At 37.5% G+C, this 15892-nt stretch overlaps 1 protein-coding gene across 1 annotated transcript in view; it reads left to right on the top strand.

Annotated features, from left to right (window-relative positions):
• Window positions 1–8288, top strand: part of PTPN23 (protein tyrosine phosphatase non-receptor type 23) — a 1983393-nt gene extending 1975105 nt beyond the window's left edge. The window contains exon 25 of the mRNA XM_044066015.1: window positions 6795–8288. Coding sequence (XP_043921950.1) covers window positions 6795–7397 — 603 coding nt within the window. The 3' untranslated portion in view covers window positions 7398–8288. The remainder of the gene's footprint in view (window positions 1–6794) is intronic.
• Window positions 8289–15892: the final 7604 nt, after the last annotated feature.

Here is a 15892-nt window from a genome sequence, read left to right on the forward strand (position 1 = left end):
CACTGACGTCAGGGAAGAAGCGACGACATCCGACTCTGGACCTAGACTTTGGAATACGGCCGACCGAGGACCTGCCTGACGGCAGGAAAACCCTTCTGTTATGACTGCAGCTGTATGCACGATGAACATCCTGAGAATGTGCATGTAGGTAGCAATATTGTCAACCAGCTATCAGCTGTGTATGTTTATAGCTTGGGGACTCCGATTCAAAGAATTTCTGCTCATTGGTCTCACAGAAATGCTTTTATTGTAAAGTGATGATGCCATTTGGCTTTTCCAACAGAACTTCTAAAGCTTTTCTTGTGGAGTGAGGCAATAAGACAAAGTTCTGTATGCTTTTGCCTTAGTAAAGTATGTGTTCAAATCCCTGATTATTCACACATTGTGTATGATTGCCATACTCCAGTCTTAGTGATGACTGAATTATACATCACATGTGTGTGGGTATATCTAGCAGCAGGCAATGTTGTGCAAAAAGTAGACATATAGCAACATTCTTTTAAAGAAGTTGCAGGCACACACATCCCTTGCAGTTGTAACAGTCACAGATTCAAATACACAAATATTTCACAATTTTAGCAATACGTGCACAATGTAGTGTTCTTTCTTCATGATATCATGTAGTTTGTCATCACATAGTCAAGTGTTCAAAACCCACATTATCTGACTGTAAGCATTGTTTGTCATTATTCGTGAATGACATCCAAAACTGTTAGTGTGTACAGTTACAGTGGAAAAACGTTCCCATCTCTTTTTCCCTAACAAATTATTTGCAATCCAGTCATATGAAGTAATGACTTCACATGGAGTCTCACAGCTGTATGAGATTCAAAGACGTCATTAGTCAGTGGACTTATTTAGCTTGCTGTTCAATTCTAGCAAAGGACAACATTGTATGAATGTACTGATGTTACACAAACAGTACTGCATCAAGTTATCATTCTCTCTTACTACTTTGAAGGAATAAATATGAACTAATTTTGTAATTTTCTGCCCGTGAAAAAGTTCCGTGAATGTTGTGGTATGAGTGCTCCTTTGGCAAGTGCATTCAGTAATGAGTTGTGTAGCATATCTAAACAGACAGTGTGTGTTTCAATTGTGGAATATTGTTGTTGTGGACAACAACAGGAACAGCTTCCTTGAACAAAAGACACCAGTGTTGCACTGCTCACATTAGTGTGAACATGAACATAGTTACCTTCCTGTCATCATTCTGACAAAAATTATATTCCATAAATTGCCCTACAATATTCTTTACTGCCTCACTCAGTAATTTCCTTCTGACTATCCCTTGCAATTTCATATGGCAGACAGTCAGTACACAGTTCTGTGGAGTGCGTAATATGATAGGCAGGGGTTTGAGTCTGATAATGTCTGTCAGATAGGAGTGGTTTAGGCAAAATATTTATGGCACAGTCAGAGAGCAGCATTTTTAAGGCATCGCCCTCGAGGGTAGAGGATCCATACCCATTACTGTAGGGAAGTGATGTAAGCCCTTCAGGTGTGTTCACCGTGACTCACAGCATGCCTGTTTCTGTGGCATCACATGTTGATATGCATCTTTCTATTATCTGTCCTGGCATGTGTTCAGGTCTGGCAAGATGCAGATGAGTATGACATTAATTGTTCACAGGCATTACTCAATTTACAAATAAAAATGCATGGTATTGATGTCATCCTGCAAACATTTATGTATGACTGTAATTGTTTTCTTCACACTATACAGCTTCATAGGACATGGAGACTTTACATAACATTTCTTACTGTATGACATGATACATCATCATCATCATAAAGTGCAATTGTGCCTGTGCTAGAACACTTTTTCTGTTGCTTGCATGCTGTTGTGGCTATGCATGCTCAGTATAATCATGTAATAGCTTCATTACATTTACGGATAACTGCTGCCGTGTTATTAAATCTGTATAATTTGTCACTTCTGTATTTTCACTGTTGTATTACTGTTCAGATTGTACTTTAATATACCCTCTGTCTATGGTTGCCAAATGACAACAAATGGTAAAATAAAACATATCCCTTTGTGAAGTGCATGACACAAAAGCTATAGGGCTGATTTCTTTTAGTTTGTACGATGAAGTGGAGAATACAGCACTACTGTCAAGTTATTACACACACATTCCATGTATATACATGTATTCAATAACTGAATCTCTGATTAACCACTAATGTAGCCACTGTCCTTGCTGTTATCTAAAATCTGCATGTTATCAACATTAATATCATATTTACTCCCCTTGGTTACGATGTTGCATTATGTGCCTCTCATATCTGTAATTAGCATGTCTGTTTTTAGTTATGTACATGAGTCAAGAATTGGGAACAGGATTATTATATCAATATGGAAGTATTTGTTTAAATTGTTTCTTTGTGACATAATCACATTTGACTGCATTAATTGAGTACATTTTCTTCATTTACCTTCCCCTTGTACTGTCTGCACTGTTAACATTGTATTATGTGTACATTCTCCCCATTAAATGCCTCTTCCATCTTAGTTCTTGTACTTAACTTGCCCTTACTTCATAAAAACTGTCAGTGGGTGCTCGAACAATAGATCTGCCTACAGGCAAAACAGTTTTGCTTGCATTGTGTTGTCATGCTTCCCTGCACCATTTAATGGCAGTCGACACTACTGTTCACCACAAAATGGTACTTGTAAACATGGAAGGGTGCCGAACAACATCCATACTCAATGAGCACTGCTGTTGGCTTCATGCAAAGCCTACAGAATTGTTAATGAATCCCAGTTAAGAACTTTATATGGAGAAGTTTACTATTTCTCCTTTTGAACTATATAATTCATGGTTTCAGAATTGCATGCTGTTATGTGGAAACCACCTTACTTGCTGTTTAAAAGTAAAAGATTGTCATTTAATACTAACCTATCTTTAATTTCTCTGTTAGGTTATAGCCATATAACTTGTATCTTTTCTTAACCAATGTTTTCATGTTATGTTTAATTTGGTATAATTAAACTGTATTGGAGTTTTGTATTATTTTTACTGTTTTCTTTATTTTTCTTAAAATGTTTTGTAATTCTTTCGAGCTTTTCTCCCTAGGTCTCTGCTGAAAGTGGGCTTCTACCCAGTGGGACAGATGTCAATTGTGTCTTTCTGCTTTTCCCGGTTAGGGGTCGCCACAGCGGAACTCCGGTCTGCTAATGATTGGTAGTGGATTTTTACGTACTGGGTTACCAGCCCTGACGCACAACCTTCAACGAAGGCACGCCCCATTCACGTATGCCTCCACACAGAAGACGCTCTAGCTGTCAGTAAATACATAAAAAAAATAATCCCCTATTCATGCCAGAGGTTGTTTCAGCAGTATAGTTGAACCAGTCTATTACCTTTTGTGCTGACAGCTGAAATGAAGAACTTCTGAATTTAGCAGATGAACATAGATAACTTGGATATTATACCAGAGGAGCTCTTGAGTTCAGAAAAAGCGGATTATTTGCCTCATTCAAGAAAGGGAAAGAAAGAAGAAACGTGGATACAGTATGCAGGTTTTATCTAAGTGGTAGGCCCACTGCATTTCCTTTTGTTATGACAAGTATAGTAAACCAGGTTCATCATTCCCACTGCTGTAGGAGTCTTTAGGCTATATGGGTTATGTCCTGCCCAGGACACAAGTGGCCAGCTTCCACAAGCTCTGGCTCCCTCCCAAACCTTCACTCTGACATCTGAATGGACAGCCCTGTGTAGGAAAGTCATTAGTCAGAGTGAAACATTCTTCAGTACTTCCTTACCACCTCTTGAAGAAGAACTTGGCGGTTTCACAAGGACAGCAGCCAACTTTTAGCTTCACTTCTGGCAGGTAAGTCCTCAGAGGAGAACCCTTCCACATAGATTTATTGGCCTTTTAAGAAAAAAAAATCTAGGTTTTAAATTAGGGCTTTTAGCAGTATTTCCCTTTTAAGAAACTCAGCATTCTGAAGTTTCCTGTAAGGGGCATCTGTTTTTAGCCTTATACCAAACAAAGGCCAGCACTCAAATGTGGGAAAACCACTTTATTCAGCATGAAAACAATAATAGCACCTTCCCAATAATGAACCAGAGATTATGCAAAAAGCATGAATTTCATTTCCAAACTGGTTTCGGCAGAATACCTGCTTTCTTCAGTGGAAGCATTTACATTTAGCAAAATCATGCATAAACTTAAATACATACAAAAACACTGTGATTGGTTGCTCATAAATGCTTATTCAAACCTGGGCTAAATAATCCCCCAGCTTAATAATCCATTTCTTTTTTAATAAATTATGCCATCCTGTTTTATTTACACTATCTCCCCAAATTCTATCAACAGTAATAAATCTAAATTCAGCTGTTGGATGCTTAATAGAGTGTTTATATAATGCTTTAGATAGTCTTTTATTTCAAATGTCCCTGAAATACGAATAAGTGCGTGATGTTTGGCCACTATAGAATGCAGCACATGAACATGTGGCTAAATAATCCATCCTGAGCTACAATTACATATGAATTTTAGGTCATATACTTGAGATGTGTTTTTACTAGAGAAATGTTTGTATTTGAGAACAAACCTACAAGAAGAACAATGATTACATGGCTAGCATCCCACTTCTACATTACCAGATAATGTAACTTGTTGTTTGTGTATATCTGATTTATGTTTATAGTGACTATTTTTAGGATTAACAAAGGGTTTCGGCCTTTGGATTTGGAGTGCGACATTTTTTGCCTCGATTTTTTGAATAGTCCCTGCCGTTTAGAACTGATCCTGTGAACGGTTTTTCATTTTTAGGTTTGTTGAAGGACCTCGAGGACTTTGCATTGCAGAGGGACATCTTTGCAAGGACTTTTGTTTTTTGGTTGCTGAGTTGAGTCCAGCTTTAATATCGATCTTGTTTCTGTACTTTATTATTTACATTTATGGTACTGTGGTTTGAGCTGGTCTTATATGGGCACTTACGTTTAATATTTATGTTGGGAATATGTTGTTTCAATATCAATGGTTTTTGCATTCTAGTGTCATTATGAGGATGTGATGAGTAGCATTGTCATATTCAGTTTGTGAGATTCATGCTTTTTGCATGATCTTGGTTCATTATTGGGAAGGTGCTATTATTATTTTCATGTTGAATAAAGTGGTTTTCCCACACTTGAGTGCTGGCCTTTGTTTGGTATAAGGCTTTCATCATTTTGGCCGTTGGACTGAGGCATCTGTTTTTAGTACTGAAGTAATGGAGTAATTTTGAGAAAAAAAAATGTATGGCTTCTAACAATTTTTAGCCAATTTTATTAAAGTTTACAGTCAGGAAGTATTTTGTGTGGACAAGGACTTATTACAGAGTATGCCAGTGGTTAAGTACTCTTTGTGACAAACATCTGCCAGTTTTCCTGTCAGTCTGCATTTTTTGGGAGAAGGGTTTTTGACAGGAGTTTTAGTCTGCTGCTTATGCATTACTGTCAATGGGGACTGTGTGCTGCTTGTGAACACTTTTTGACAATTACCTTTTCAAATGACTCATTGCTGCAAAATTTTACCACCTTTGAACCTTCCTCCTCAGTTACAACATAGCCCGCTCCTGCTGTTCATAAAAAGAAAAAACAACTTACTGTAGAGCCTTTGTTGATAAGTGGGCTCAGTCAATGCCTCAGCTTATAGTGGGTGAGTCTGCTGTGGACACTTGTCATTTCTCAGACCACTTAGTAACCTCACTGGTTTCCTCTGGTGTGTAGTCCTTTCTGCCACCAAGAACCAGGGGTCAGCTACATTTTCTTTGGCTGTTCCAGCTTCTGATCTGGGCATGGAAGAACCATAATCTCTCGGTCAGGTAGTCACTGTTGGAGATGTTGCTCAGGGTAGCTGGGGGAAGAGGCCTCTAGATAGAGCAGAAGTAACTTCTCCAAGTCTGTCTTCATCCAGTCCTTTTCCTGCAAAGAAAATATAAAAGGTTAAATGCTGTTTATATTAAGATGTGGTGATGTTAGAAAAGATAATTTTCTTACCTTAGCCAGGGAATTATTACAAGCTGTTAATCCTAATGTTAAGAAATCCTTACCTGACAAAAACATCAGCAGAGAAATTCATGAGGAAAATCTGTCAAAGGATTCTGATATTGGCAGGATTTCTTCTTCTACAGATTCCCAAGCCCACTTCTCTGATTTAGAGGAAACTTGGTCCCACAACCCCTTTTGGAGGAACTTTCTTTTTTCACAGACAGTAGAAAAGGTGAAGGAGGTGCCTTTATGGTAATGGGTAGATGTTCCCCCTAAACTAAGGCGATATTAGGATATTTTACAAGTAGATATGCCTCATTCAGTTGCTTTATGCATTTTACATTTTATTTTCCCTTTCTTCTCTTTTAGTAATTTTTATGTGTGTGAGATATATATATATATATATATATATATGTGTGTGTGTGTGTGTGCGCGCACGTGTTGCACAATTATCTTTTTACAGTCTTGTTTAATCTAATTCTTGATTTGAAAAAACAGAACATATGTATTTCTTTGTTTATAATATTACTATAGACTGCTACATATAGAGTGCTATATGTTTTGGTACTTTTTTTATTTTTGCGGTCTCCTTTATACATGGCTCACAGTAAATAAGAGAAAAAAGCGGATAAAGAAAATAGTGGGAAGAGGAAGTTTCAGAAGAGAAGTCTATAAAAGGAAAAATATGGCAATGTAGACAGTTTAAAAGCAGAGGGAAAAACACTGAAATTGCTTTGATGATGTTTCAATGTGATTTACACAGTTTCAGATACCGTGCTATTGACTTATTGTTCTTTTTTGTTCTAGTCTTACATGCACCAGGATTCCCAAGATATCGTGTTAGGAGGTGACATGCCCATCAGTTCTATCCAGGCTACTATTGCAAAACTGAGTATCAGACCTCCGATGGGGGCCGATGAAGTCCACCAGGATATGCCACCTGCTGACTATGTTGAGCAAGAGCTTCAAGAAATTTCAGCTTTTGCAGCCACTGATTCTTCATCTGTCCTTGCAGTAGAAGCCCCCCTGTTTGTGGAGCAACCCACCCTGCCATCACCTATAGCATCTCCTCCTTTAGTTAATTTTGGCACAGGAAGCACAGAAAACTGCAATACATTGTCACTATTGGAAAACAATGATCAAAGCCTAATTGAAGCCAGTGCTTCTCCACCTGCACCACTGGCTGACTGCCAAGCTGTCCCAGCAGGAGGTACAACCTCCTCTTCCTTAGATCTTTTGGCATCTATGACACCAGAGGCTTTCACACTGGACAGCTCAATGAAGGGCCGACAGAAGATCAGCAAACATAATTTTTTGCAGCCACAAAATGGACAAGGACTTCGAGGTTCCAAGTCAATAGATGATCCACTCAGCATGCTTGATCCACTGTGGACTCTAAACAAAACCTGAGTCAAATTGCAGCAGCAGGTCTAGAACTCAGTGGCTTGTGTCAAATTGCAGCAAACATTAAAAAATGGCAAAGAATTTCCTACCTTCCTCGTGGGATGAAGAGTAGATTAAAACACTAACCACCCAATCTCTGTGAACCCATGACATGAATATATATTCAGCTAATCCATACAAGATGCATGGAGTTGTCAGTAGAAGAACTGAACGGATATTGGTTTTTAAGCAAGAATGTAGTGGTGATGGCTGTAAAGCTGCTATAAGGAGACAGGACAATGAAATGCAGTGCTATCCAAAGCATCACTGGGCTTTGAACACCTTACTTCCTGCACTGATTTGTAGGAGTTATATGTGCATAAATGTATGTTCCTCCTAGTGTACCTGAAGCATCCCATGAGATTGTCTGACTTTTTCCTTTAGGCTGTCTGATGCAAAGTTAAATGTCCACTTCATAATGCATTTTTCATGTATATCCACATATATGTGTGCACTTTCCTACTATCTCTGATGTTAAGGTTACTGATGATATTAATGAGTTCTGAATATTCATGTTTGTAGTCCTTGTTACCGTTTGCTTTGACCATGCTACAGACATCACTTGGTTGCTTCCTGCTTCAGGTATTGGAATGTTTAGTTTACATTAGGGCCATGCTGCCAGGTTGTTTATACTATAATGCAGCACTGCTATTACTGTAGTCCTTGGCCAGTAGCCTTGCTGTCTCAGAAATTGCAGGGCAAGAAATGGGGCCATTCACTTGCCATTCACATTATAATTGACCTGTCTTCTTACCTTTGAAAAGCTTTCTGAGAAACTGAGGAGACAAAAGGCTTCTACACCTCTGAAGATGTAATCACTCCTGAGCAATTGATTAAAGCACGATTGCTTGAATACGACAGCTCTGCGTGTGTCTGTACTGGCTGTTCTTATTATCTGTAGCAGCACAGCTAGGCATTCAGTTTTAATTCATTTTTTCCTAGATTCAGAAGTTTTACATTTATCTCTCTCCATTTATTCTTATTTAACCCTTTCATTGTCGTGTTTTACCTTTTACAACAATTTTTGTTTTGCATCATTCCTTTTTTTGCTGAAAGTATTCAGAAAGTTGTGAAACACAGTAAGAGTGGGAGAAGTTGAATGCTTTTATAGCCATATATTTTACTGTTGTAAAGAACATGTCTGTCATACATCAGTATGTTCTTTAAGTAAATAGTTATTTGTTCTGAACTACTGCTTGCTTTAGGATCAAACCCTGGTTAAGTAAAGGTAGGGCTTCACAAATCATTCCCTCAGTATGCCTGATATAAATATGCTACACTTTTGTTTTACATTAGCTTCCTGTTAGACAGACCTGTCTGGAAACCATGTTTCTCAACTGTCCCTGATTTTGCCTCATATTTTTGTCCTGTCCCTGTTAATTTTTTTTCTGGTAAATCTCTGAGGATTACAGTCCATCAACAATGCCAGACATTAGTATTCCATGCTACTAATTGTTCAGAAAATGCATGCTGATACAAAACCTGTGCTATTAATTTCTTATGTGATTTAGAGCAATATTTGAAAGTTGTCCCTGATTATGGTGATTTGTCCCCATTATTTTTAGCTTTGTCCAGAATTCATGAAAAAAGTTGAGAGGTGTACTAGAAACACGTACCACTCATTCACAACATAGCAGCTGCAAGCCATGGAGCACTAAGACCCCTAGCCTTAGTATTAGCCAACTCTAACATTCAACAGGATTTACACCACAAAAAGAGCTGCAGGGTACTCAGTCATGGCATAGTGTGTTTGAAAGTATTGAGGCAAAGCTTCACAGCAGACAGTCTTTATATTAAAAACACAACCTTTTCTGTAGTCTTAACACAGAATTTTGAAAAGTAAGGCTAAGCATTCTTCTTAAAAATTTGATATTAATTTTGAAGCAAACAACTGGTATTGTAAGTCCAGTCTGATGTTACTGTTAGCAGACCCTCTGCGCCATGCCCTGGTTGTAGTAGAGAGATTGTTTTGCCTCTGCTCAACTACAGAAAATAAAGAAGTCTTTCATTTTCCCACTCATAACATTGATGTTCAGTATGGAAAGTGACTCTCTTTGTTTTGGATTGACAAATATTTATATTTAGTCTAACATTAACACCTACAGAAAAATTAAAAAAAAAACATAGAAATATGAAGTAGTTGATAAATGTAGCGGTATAATTTGTGATCTCCATGGTTTGATAGTCTTAATCGTGTTTGCTCCCTTCCCTTCCACATTGTAATGAACGGCATCTTACTTGTGTGCCTAAGAAAATCAAAAATGATGTTTTTATTTAGTTTCTTTTAAGTTAAAAGTATCAGGAAATGCTTTAAAGGATGACCTTTTGTATTAACTGCTGAGCAAACAGATGGAAAATAAATGAAATAAAAGTCAGTTATGAAAGTGTCAGCAATGTTAATTGCCGTGTAGGCTCATACAGTAAGGTTGCATTTTATGTTCAGGGTATCAAGTATTAGTCCAGAGTACAGCCCACAAGACTGTGCTAGTTTTCCAGATGTTGAGAGAGAATGTTGGTTGCATAGCAAGGTTGGATGCAACTTTGTGGTGAGTATCCCCCTAAGTTAGTGAATATTGTTAAGGGCACTACATAATTAAAAGTAGTGGCATATGTTAATACCTGATGCATGTTACAGCATGTCCAAAAATTGATTTTATCCTCAGCCTGATGGCTGTGAGAAGCATGAGTAGCCCACACTTTATGTGGACAGTTTCCTTTCTGTCACTAGGTGTGTTCTGATTACATCATGGCCTTTTGTAGTCAGCTGTGGTACAGTAAAGCTTGTATTTGTCTTAAAAAGGTAGGATCTCTGGGAAATGACACCACTGCTGTAAGTGGATGCAGGTGTACAGCTTCGTTCCAACAATGTTTCCTTGACAACATGACTGTATATTTATTATTGCATTCTCTTACATAGTTAACAGATCTAGGGATTCAGATTACCCTGAATGTATCATTTTAGTCATTTAACTGAGTTGATAACTTTAGTTGTAGTAGCAACCTGTTGGTTTTGCATTATGAGAAGATTGTGCCAAGTTGTCTTTTGTATTTGATTGCAGTCATATACCTAGGTGCCCTAGGAAACTAACTACAGTTAGCTGCATTGTGTTAAAAGGCCATGGGCTACTGGTTGTTAACTTTAACACTGCTAAATTGACTAGCATAGCACTGTGTAACTAAATGCAAAAATATTATTAAATTCAGGACCGTTTACTGATTTGATGATAGGCGGATGTTTTAATAATAAACAATGTTTCCTGTAGCTAATTAGGCTACCTTATGAATTTGTAATTCAGAGCATAAAAACCCAAATAAGAGTACAGTTTGAAAGCAAATGATGACTAAAGAGCCCTCACTTTGAGTGTAGTGTGTCATTTCAGAGGGTCACATTCATTGATTCCTGTAGCTAATTAGGCTACCTTATGAATTTGTAATTCAGAGCATAAAAACCCAAATAAGAGTACAGTTTGAAAGCAAATGATGACTAAAGAGCCCTCACTTTGAGTGTAGTGTGTCATTTCAGAGGGTCACATTCATTGATGATCAGAGAGCAGAGGAGTTTCACTAGATGACAAAGAACTGGAGTGTGTGCAGAAAAAGTCCACCGTATGAGGTTTTATGAATCTCACCATGACCACTGGTAGCACTTGTGAGATAGTGTCGTGATTCGTTTTCCAGGGTACTTTAATAATATTGATAAAATAAAAGAGAATGTCAGCTGTTCAGGATTAAGAGTTTATTGTGAAAAGCTGACGTAGGATAGAAGGGGTAGCCATTAAGAGTTTTGGGAAAATACTTCTTTACTCAAAGGCATTGCTAACTATTCTGGCACCCCTTCCTCAATTTTAAGTTGAGGAGCCAAAAATAAAGCTGTTCCCCAAGCTGACAGCCATAATGAAAGAAGCAAGCCAGATCTACTTGTTGCAATATACACTCCTTCAAGAGCTAAAAAAAGTTCCCTAATCTGGCACTTTTAATTTAAGTAACAAGCCAGCTCTGTTCATTCCAGTCATCTCTTCTTAAAAAAAGCTTTAATTTACTACTGTGGCAAACTACTTGCTGCTTTAGTAGCAAACAGCTGTTACAGTTGTATGCCACACAAGGAGAGCTGAGGTGCTTCAGATTAGACCACAAATTCAATACTGGTAATATACTGAAGACCCAATGTGCCCCTAAAACTTTGTACCCAAGGAGACTACTTCCTTCCCCCCCACCCTTGTTATGCATCTGTCCTTGCTAACAGATATATAAAACAGCCTGCTTAGCTAATGGAGGCACTGGTAATGATAGAATTGTGACAATGATCGCACATAGTAGTTTCTTAGCAGATGTGTCAGAAAAAAATGTAACACTGGTTATAACAGCAACAAACCACTCTGTAGCCGATATCCTCCAACCTCTATATAGAATCTGGTTTATTAAAAGTCCAAAAACTCGTACAAAGGTGAACAAAAATCCAGTAAAAAACAAAGGTTAAGCGCTGTTCATCAGTAGACTTCATCAGAACAGTTTAAAATGCATATTGTCACCTTTTTATACTCACATCATAGCTTAATTAAGCCAATTAAGTCACGTGCAAAACTTTAAACAAGCTCTTAAAGAAGGACTACCTATAAAAGCCCAACCAAAAAAATATATAATCTTATACAGTACAATATAATAATATAATGCTAATAATAAATATAACATTCAATGGATATCAAAAACCAAAAATCAAGAAGACTTATTAAAAATAGGTGAAGCCTTATACAAAAATGACAGAATGTGTTGTAATAAAAGATGGGATACCTAAGGAAACAGGAAAATGCATAATTTACATGCCCTAAACCTAAGTTCAGGTCTTATATTAATGTTATCATTAATCCCCGGTGGTACAGTGGTGTTTAGTTCGAGCTGCCATTTTATCTCAGCTCTTAACAATTTGTTAGTCCAGTCACCTCCCCTGATATCCTTGCCAACCACCTCAAGGATACCAAATAAAAATGAATGGTCAGGGTTCATGTTTAAATGTTTAAACAAAGCATTATTCTCATCTTTCCTGGAAATGCTATATAAATGTTCATAAATCCTCCTATTCAGTTTTCTTTCGGTCTTCCCTATGTAATAGTGATTGCATGTTTGGCATACAGCAAGATAAACACACCCATAGTGGTACAAGTGCCTGCCCTAAATTTCACAACTGTGTTAAAGGGTCCCAGTACAACAAAAGGGGTTCTTATAATGTATCTGCAGTATTCACAGGCCTCACATTTAGTTGTCCCCTTGTTGTTTACTTTTTTCACTTGCTCGTGATTTTCCAACGAACTTTTTAAATTTCTATTAACCTTATAAGTAAAAGTGGGTTCATTCCCCAAAGTGGACAAAAGTTCCTGATCACCTTTAAAAATGACCCAATTGTTCTTAATAATACTTTTGATACCTAAAGAGGTTTCACCATGGGTTAACACCATAGAACAAGTGAAGTTCGTGGCGGGATTCTTGACCTGGTTAAAGTTGGCATCTGTGGCACCCAATAATGGTTTGAATTTCAAACCCAGTTCATTAATTACCTGATCTCTGATGTTATTTACAAATTCAGGTGGGTAGCCTCTAGCTCGAAACATGTTAACCAATGTTTTGGTTTCGGATTTTACTAAATCAAAGTTGGAACACGTCCTAACCACACAAACCATTTGTCCCTCGATTGTGTTTCTTTTCACAAAGGTTGGATGGCAACTTGTAAAATCCAAGTAGTCATTAGAAAAGGTTGGTTTTCTATGGATACATGATTGAAAACATTCATTAACTACGTCCTTCGATAGTTTGACGTCCAGGTAGTCAATATAGGAGTTACCGCTAGTACCGGTAAATCCAAAATATTCACAAGTACCATTGAGAAAATCCAAAAGGTTTTCATGCCACCCACTTCCCTTCCATAAAATAAAAAGGTCATCCAAAAACCGGAGATATACCAACCAAGATTCTTTATATGGAGTAACAAAAACAAAATGGGTTTCCCACTTGTACATAACAAGGTTAGCAAAGAGTGGTGCACAACTACTACCCATCGCCACCCCTTTAGTCTGTCGGAAAAATTCCCCTCCAAAGCTGAAGTAGTTGTTTTTTAAAATCAACTCCATTAGCAACATGATAAAATTCACCATGGTGTTATTCAGGTTAGTTTTTTCGACTAAAACCTCATAGAAAAATTCTAACCCCCTCTCGTGGGGAATCGAGGTGAATAAATCAACTACATCTATTGTAGAAAAGCTCACATCATTACTGTAGTAGTCACTCTTGATTCTTTTCAAAACATCCCAAGAATTAACTAGAATGTGATCTATAAGAGACAGGGCTTTCCTTACAATGCGGTCAACAAATACCCCCAAAGGGTATGTAATGCTATTTTGACCTGCTATAATTAACCTGTATGGAGGCTCCAAGATGTTCTGATGTGTCTTAGGTATCCCAAAAGCTATTGGGATGGTTGGTTGGTCGATGTTAAGGAAATTAAACATTTCTTCATTTATAGCCCCTTGATACAAGGAGTCTTCAAGTAACAGCCTGATTTTCCTAAATGAGATGTTAATTTCATTCCTAGACACACATTCATACCTTGTTTCATCCTGTAACATACAGAAGATCTTATTATTATAGTCAACATTGTTAACCACTGCCATACCCCCACCTTTATCTGTTTTCATGAATCTTAATTTAGGGTCACCTCTGAGTTCATCCAACAGTTGCTTTTCGTTCTTGGTTAAATTGAAATATTTTGGTCTATGTTCTTTAAGAATCTGGTAAATCTCCTGCGAAATAACCTTTTCAAAGGTACTCAGAAGGGGGTGTAAGGGTGGATTATAACAACTCTTTTTCTTAATTTACCTATTGTAGTTTCACCAGGGATGTCTTTACATAATAACTTTAAATTCATTTTTCTTACAAAAATTTTTAGTTCAATTAAAGCATCACTAATTTTTACCCTGGCCGAGGGCACAAATTTAATCCCTTTCATTAACAAGTGAAATAATTCATGACTAACCTCTATCCCTGCGTAATTAAAAATTTTGAACCCCATATATGTATGAAGTAACCCACCATAACCAACCGTAATGATCTCTTGGTTTACTTGTCCTAATTCACCCTGTTCTAGGACTGGTGGTAACCACTCTTCTTCCAATGGGGTTGGTTCCTGTAGCTGTTCCTCCCTCCCTCCCCCCTCTCCCCTGGGGCCCTAAAAAAACATTATTATCGTCTCTAAAACTGTTTTTATTTTGTAGTCTAGCTGACCTTCTGAGGGGGGGATATTCAGAATCATAAGAATCACTACTGCCACTTTGTCTTGCTCCTGGTATTACCCTATTCTCTCCACCTTCCTTAACCTGGTAATTGTTAGGTACCTCATCTCCTTTGTTATACGCCTTAGGTAAGGGATATGCTAAATTGTGTTTATATTCGTGTTCATCTCTAAGCAGTTTCCTTCTTTTCTTTTCAATATTAACCCCAACATCATGCTCCACTCTGTCGAAAATACTGTTATACCTGTATTTATATTTAACAAAATTACCATCATTTAAAATACACTTATTTTGTTCATCAATTTCATTCAAAAGTTCATCAATTCTTTTGTTATTGATTTTTAAAATAAAATCAATCCGCTCCAAACCATGCCTATCGAACATCTGAATAAGTTCATTACACTCCGGTTGCCCTTTCTTAATACCGTTAGGGAACCTGAAAACTCGTAACCCTTTTGGTACTCGTCTCTTGTCCATACATTCCCTTAGATATGCATTGTCACATTGCAAGCCATGGACTTTGTGCAATTTTGACTCCAAAGTCACTAACCTCAAGTCCATATTGTCAGTCACGTCAGCCGTACCATTTCTCAAAAAGGCATAGTCGATTTTAATCCAATCCATCAAGCGGTCATGGGTTTGATTACTTCCTTGGTTCACCAGTCTCGTTACAATTGGATTTGCGTTCGCCACAAAATTAAATTAAATTACTGAAACTGACATAAATTGCAAAAAGGTAATATAAAAGTAGAAGTCTGAGGTATTGCAGTGTATACCGAAAAAAGCGGGTCTTATGAATCTCACCATGAGCACTGCTGGTAGTTGTGAGATGGTATCATGATTCATTTCACATTGTATGTGACCACTTTGGAAGTTAGAGGTATTTTTCTTTTTTTAAATTTGAACCTTAGCATTTTTGAAGAACATTTCTAATTTATTTTGGAGGTAGGAGGCAATTTATTTCAGTGACTACAGAAAGTAAAACCACTATTCTTGTATTAGCATTAGACTTCTCAATTGTCCCTATTTTGGAGGAACATTCCTATTTTCAGGCCTGATTTACCTCTGCACAGGATGCACTATTTTTGGAAGTGTATCTGTATTTTCAGGCTTGATTTACCCCTTCACACAGTTTTCTGTATCCCCCTATCAAACATGATTGTCTACTACATAGAAAACCAGACT

This window comes from Protopterus annectens, chromosome 3.part0 (assembly GCF_019279795.1).
Source record: "Protopterus annectens isolate FY-2018-M chromosome 3.part0, PAN1.0, whole genome shotgun sequence".
NCBI lineage: Eukaryota > Metazoa > Chordata > Ceratodontiformes > Protopteridae > Protopterus > Protopterus annectens.